The sequence below is a fragment of the Chelonoidis abingdonii genome, chromosome 1 (genome assembly GCF_003597395.2).
Source record: "Chelonoidis abingdonii isolate Lonesome George chromosome 1, CheloAbing_2.0, whole genome shotgun sequence".
Lineage (NCBI taxonomy): Eukaryota > Metazoa > Chordata > Testudines > Testudinidae > Chelonoidis > Chelonoidis abingdonii.
In genome coordinates this window covers 323483839-323490165 of record NC_133769.1, presented here as the reverse complement: position 1 = coordinate 323490165, position 6327 = coordinate 323483839, and the positions used below count along the sequence as shown (strand labels likewise).

The 6327-nt window shown below is 44.8% G+C and overlaps 1 protein-coding gene across 1 annotated transcript in view; it reads left to right on the top strand.

Moving 5' to 3' along the window:
• Nucleotides 1-2736: 2736 nt before the first annotated feature.
• Nucleotides 2737-6327, top strand: part of RFC3 (replication factor C subunit 3) — a 28458-nt gene continuing 24867 nt past the window's right edge. The window contains exons 1-2 of the mRNA XM_032791945.2: nt 2737-3233; nt 5777-5914. Of these exons, the coding sequence (XP_032647836.1) occupies nt 3147-3233; nt 5777-5914 (225 nt within the window). The 5' untranslated portion in view covers nt 2737-3146. The remainder of the gene's footprint in view (nt 3234-5776; nt 5915-6327) is intronic.

The following is a 6327-nucleotide window of genomic DNA, read 5'->3' as shown; positions in this document are numbered from 1 at the left end:
TTATTAAAAAATCAGGTAACTGATCAAAGGGCTCTGAAAAACCTTTAAGAGGTCACTCATAAATACCACTATCCAAGAAAAGTGCATAAGCAAAACAAACATGCAAAGCCAAATCATAATGGAAATTGGTAAAAGCAGCAGGTAGTGATGTGTGATAGTGCCTACACCTGAGAATAACTGCTGAACCAAGAATGCAAACATGGAACATGGCACAAAATTGGTTACTTTGTAGGGCTGTGCATAACTAAAGGGACTGAAGAGTAAAGCACTGTACAGGATACTGATGCATCTGTCTCCACAATCTCAGACTTCTGTAGTGACAATGCAGAAAAGCAGTGCAGGGTGAATTTTCTAATTCATAGCAAACTATGCAGCTAAAACAGATTCAAGAATAAATATGATAGACGTAACTATTTTAGATGGATAAAACTATATTACTGATCAATCCAAACAATCCCTGCCCCCACTTAGTTTAGATAGCCTTGGAGGAAAACTGGGGGCTTGGCTACACTCGAAACTTCAAAGCGCTGCTGTGGGAGCGCTGCCACGGCAGCGCTTTGAAGTGTGAGCGTGGTCGCAATGCCAGTGCTGGGAGAGAGCTCTCCCAGCGCTGCTCATACTCCACCTCCTCATGCGGATTAGCTTGCAGTGCTGGGAGCCCCGCTCCGAGCGCTGGGGCACTGTTTACACTGGCGCTTTACAGCGCTGTATCTTGCAGAGCTCAGGGGGGTGTTTTTTTCACATCCCTGAGTGAGAAAGTTGCAGCGCTGTAAAACGCAAGTGTAGCCAAGGCCTTAGATAACTAATTTAGTGATTTAGGTGGTTGTGTAGATTGCAGCACTTTGAAGATGTGATGTGCTAGATAAGTGGATCTGGTAAACTATTAGCTGAACAACATATTTATCTAATTTTTTGTTATTTTTCACATAATGTATTTGATTTTTTTTCTTAATTATTCACCCAGTTGATAGAACTAGATGGATAATTTGGGGATATTCATGAATTTCTACAAATTTTATTACTTTTAAAAATATTATTTCCAAATGATTTTGTTGTCATTCATGAAGCTCTATTTATAAGTGTTGTGGTATAAGATGCTGCACAATTAGGGTGACCAGACAGCAAATGTGAAAAATCGGGTGCTTATATACAAAAAAGGTGCTTATATACAAAAAAGCCCCATATATCAGGACTGTCCCTATAAAATTGGGACATCTCGTCACCCTATGTACAATTGCTAAAGTGATTAATAATAAAAAATTCTTCATTACTTTTGTCACAGATGAGGCCACACACCAAGACTGGGTTTACAGATTCAAGGGGTGAGATTGGGATTATAAGAGACTCATTGACTCATAATTATTCTGCAACACTGAGACTGGACTGAAACAAAGAACCCAAAGACCATACGTTCCCTTTCCACAGAAAATTAGTTTCTTTCCTGCTGGCCATCTGCAGAGGTCAAGAGACAGCATACATTCTTACTAGTCTGGTCACTGGCAGGAAGAAGTGAGATGCCTCCCTGCAGGCTCCTTTTCTGTTTTATCCTTCCCCAGTTTTTTCCCATGCTGTTTCACTCTTCGGCTGTCCACCACCATCAGATCTAGTAGGCTGTCGCTGCCCATACATCTAGTGACTCTCACAGTCTTATCTCTTTCTTCTCTCCATCATCTGGGGAGGCCAGCATGGGGTCACCCACACACACCCAGCATTGCCAGCCCTAAGAGTTCAAAAATCATTAGTCAGCCTCAAAAATCATGAGATTAGCTTATAATAACGTGATATTTATGTAAGCAGGGTCTGAATGAGCTCTCCCGTGACAGCTAGCTAGACAGGGGGAAAGGCTTCAGGGTGAGATTACAACTATACTGCATACAACTAATGAGAATAACAGTCACATATGGAATTGTGAAGCAGTTCATACCACAGACAAGTACTTAATTCCAAAGATGGTGGATGCACAAGTACTGTGTCTCAGTACTTAGTGCTTCAAATGGATTTTGTGCTCTTCATATTTCCAGAACAAAACAAATTAAGTATATACTGCAGAGACAATGGGGTGATTTTTAAAAATAGTGTTACATGGGAATGACTTGAATTTACCCAGAAATGGAAACGAATTGTGAATAATGGTAAGAGATTCATTGACCACTTTATGAAACAGTGAGAACATTTCCTGATACCTGTATAGTGCTAGATCTAGGTGGAGCTGCTGTGGGACATCAGGCTGTGGTAGTGGGTCAGGGCACTGGTTTGCAGATGTTTTGCAGTTGTGATATGGAGGCACCATTTTGGAGGTGTAGCATGTTGTGCAGTGGTGCAGCATGCCATGCTGTAGTGTTGTGATATCACAGAACTGGGATGTTGTGTTGAAGTCCTGCAATTTGTCACATTGTGGGGCAACACGGTATTGTGCTACATGAACTTTTGTTGCCGTGCTGGGCCACTTTGAGGTACAGAGGGGCATTATGCTTGGCGAGGCATTATGCTGTGGTGCTTGTAGGGCATTGTGGTAAGGTGGCACCGCACTGGGGTCATGCTGGATAGTGTCATGCTGCATGGAGGTGCTGGGTGCCTGGACTGCTGCAGGGCACGGTGCTGTTGGGCATTAGGTGCGCTAGCTGCTAGGAGGCACAGTGTTGCACAGTGTTCGGGATTGAGATGAGATGACACGGTACCGGCACATGATGCTTAAGAGGAGCGTCACATAGTGGCGCTGTGAGGGCTTGGCCTGTCAGACGCTGCAGGAAATGGCGCTGGCCGTTATGCTGCGTTGCAGTGGGTTGAAGAAGGCCCAGGCCGCAGGCAGGCGGGCTGCTGCGGTGGATCAGGGCGTTGCGCTCTCGCGGCATTAGGACGCTGGCCGGGACACAGGGAGGGTCACGGTGCTGTGAGATGTCCGGCTGCTGGGGGTGTGTCCTCCTGAGGGAAAGCCCGCGCCCTGGGCACGGAGCGAGCCCCCGCTTCCCTGCCGCCTTCCGCTCTCCTCCCCCGCCCTCGCGGCCTGCCTGGGCGCGTCACGCTGACTCCGCATGTCGGTTAGGTCTGTCCCAAGGCGGCCTCCGTAGTAAGGGCTGTTCTCGGCGGGGTTTGAGGGCCGGGGCGGCGCGCGCTTTTCAACCCCGCTCTGCCAGGGCCCCGCAGCGATGAGTCTCTGGGTGGACAAGTACCGGCCCTGCGCCCTCGGCAGGGTGGATTATCACCGCGAGCAGGCGGCCCAGCTCCGCAACCTGGTGAGGGACCGGCCCCGCCCTTTGCCCCCCCACCCCCGGGCCGCGAGGGGAGCCCTGCTAACCCCCCCCGCGGACCGCTCCATTGCGTAAACAACCCCCCCCCCCCGGTACCGCCTCAGGACAGCGGCCCATCTGGTGCCATTGCCTCCGTGCTACCCCCATCTCCCCCTAGCCCTGTGCTGTCTCCGCCCCCCCCATCCCCCGGGGCAGTAGGGGGTGCGCTCTTTAAACAAAACAAATGCCCCCCCCCGTAGCACTGCCAGGGGTCTCCTGGGGCTGAGCCAGCACCACAGCTTTACTGGTGAGGGGCTGCAGTCCCCTAAGTGCTGGCTTAGAGTCTGAGTCTGTTCCCAGTCGCGCACAGAGCAGACTCAGCCCTCTAAATATTGGTGCTAAGTTCCTGCTTGCTTTGCTTAGGGAGGAGAATAAGGAGATGAAGTTTTGCAAACTCTCTTTGTGCATGTGACTTTGTTTTATTAAAGCAGGGGTTAGAGCTGCAGTTTGTGTTACATCTGTCTCAGGTAGCAGGAGGGTAACATCACACCCACCTGCCCTTCAATACTGCATATTTACCTCTGTTACAATACAAAATGAAAAGTGCAATAACTGAATAAAAAAAACAGTCTAGGAAGAAACTGTGCACTGTAATACAGTCACCCTACTGGAAATTGTATATCCTGCCAATATGAAAACTGCTAATGAGGAAATAATTTGCTTACAGTCCAAATAGTACTTTCCTGGACCTCACTGTGACCATTTAATCACTGCCACAAACAATAAATAGAACTCTTTTCATCTTCAGTGTGCTTTATAAACAATTAAATGAAACAGCTGATAGCCAGACTTAAAATGACACCTGTTCTTTGACCCAGGATGGCACCTTGCAGTGTTGTCCCACAGCAGTGTTAGCTCAAGGTATTACTAGAGTTTTGCCCAACTTCCTTTCTACACACAAATATCTCTAGCTTCAGTTCTAACTGGCTTGTCTGATGTGGGTGGTATGGAATGGGGGTGGGTGTTTGATGTTCCTGTGCTTTAGTAATGCAGTGGGAATGAGCAGTGAGTTACAACTCATCAGATGTTTATCCAATGAAGCTACTAATCCAGTCACCATTTTGCTGATCAAATTGCCCTGCTAGTTTGAGTGTTGTTTCACTGTGTGGTCGCTCTCAGGCTTGGTCTACACTTAAGTTATGTCAGCATAGCTGCATTGGTCCGAGATATGGAAAAAATACCTGTACCATGGCCAACATAGCTATGCCAACAAAACCTTCAGTGTAGCTATGTTGGTAAAAGAGGGATTCTGTCAACATTCATAACATTATTTGTGGAGGTGATGTTCCTACACCGACCTACTCCTGTAGGTGTAGGCTGCTTCTACAGCACAGGGCTGTGTTCGCATAGCTATGCTGACATATGCTCTGTAGTACTATAGACTTACCCACGTTGAGCTAGGCTAGCAACTCATAATAACTCAAACTAACTTGCAGTGAAGACAAGCCCTGACATGTAGGGGGGAAAAACTTTTCTCTTCTGTAGAATGCACTCCATGCAAAGGTTTGCAAGCATTTTACTTGTGTTATTGAATTAAGCCTCACACCATCACTATTACCATTAAGCAGATGGGAGAGGAAAGAGTCGCAAAGAGATTTATTAGCATGATTCTCAGAAATGCAGAGCACCCACATCATACATTGACTTCTATGGAAGCTGTTGGCGTCCAGCACTTCTGAAACCATCAGATCATAAATGACTTGATCAAGGTCACAGGGATTAAGGTCAAAGATGGGAATAAAACCTCTGGGTACAAAACTGTTCAAGTCCCCAGATATCCTGAGTCTTATCCAGATTGTGTAACCCCTAGAGTCACTCTTTGAATTCTGTATTTCTTGGTTTATCTAACTAAAACTAGCTTTGAAGCTAGGTTTTAGTGAAATATGTATTTTAAACCGGCTTCTGGTGCTCTCAGAAACAAAAACTGGTTTTGTCATTTTAAAGAGACACTCAGATTAAAAATTATGCTTTTGTTTGAATATATTTATATTGTTACAGGTAATACTCATAGTTTATTGTAGCTGAAAGAGAGCAGAGACACAGTTTTCTCTATTTTTAGTTTATTTTGTGGATAGTTTTGCTGTTTCCCTGTGTCAGTCTGTTTCTCATTTTGTGAGAGCTTTTCACTTAGCAACAAGCAGGATGGAAACATCTTTTTAAAAAGATGAAAGTGACTGTGTAACCACAAAAATTGGCAGAAGTCTCAGGAGCAAATGTAATACCTGAAAGTACTTCAAACTTTCTCAAAAAAATCCAAAACAAAGCATCATCTTTAATTTTCAGAGGCACACAGCATATATGATGGAAGTATACCTGGAAGAAAGAAATTCAAAGAGCCACTAATTCTGGGCTGTATTTTTAAATTGAATTACTGTAGAATTGTATGTGAAAAATTACTTTAGTAATGTTGTAAGGAAAGTCCTCATCTGATGCAGTTTAATTTCCTAGCATAGGGGAAACATTAATTAGTTTTATTGCACTGTTTTCAGGTTCAGTGTGGTGACTTCCCTCATCTATTAGTGTATGGACCATCTGGAGCTGGAAAAAAGACCAGGATAATGTGTTTGTTAAGGGAGCTGTATGGTGCAGGAGTGGAGAAACTGAGAATTGAACATCAGAACATAACAGTAAGAAATTTATCATGTGCATTTTTTAAAGAAAATATTTGTGTATATATACATCCTCTTTCATATACTAGAATGCTGAGTATGTATTCCTATAGAGATGTCCACAATAGTAAAACGAAAGTCCAATATAATTCCAAAATGTTCAGATTTCTTCACCTTGGTAGAAGATTCAAGCTCACTTATAAAATTGGTCACTTGAACATTTTCCTCTGACCAAGTGAATTTTAGTTTGTCAGGGCTGGTCTACACTACGGGGGAAAATCGATTTTAGATACGCAACTTCAGCTACGTGAATAACGTAGCTGAAGTCGAATATCTAAAATCGATTTACTCACCCGTCCTCACTGCACGGGATCGATGTCCGTGGCTCGCCATGTCAATTCCGGAACTCCGTTGGGGTTGGTGGAGTTCTG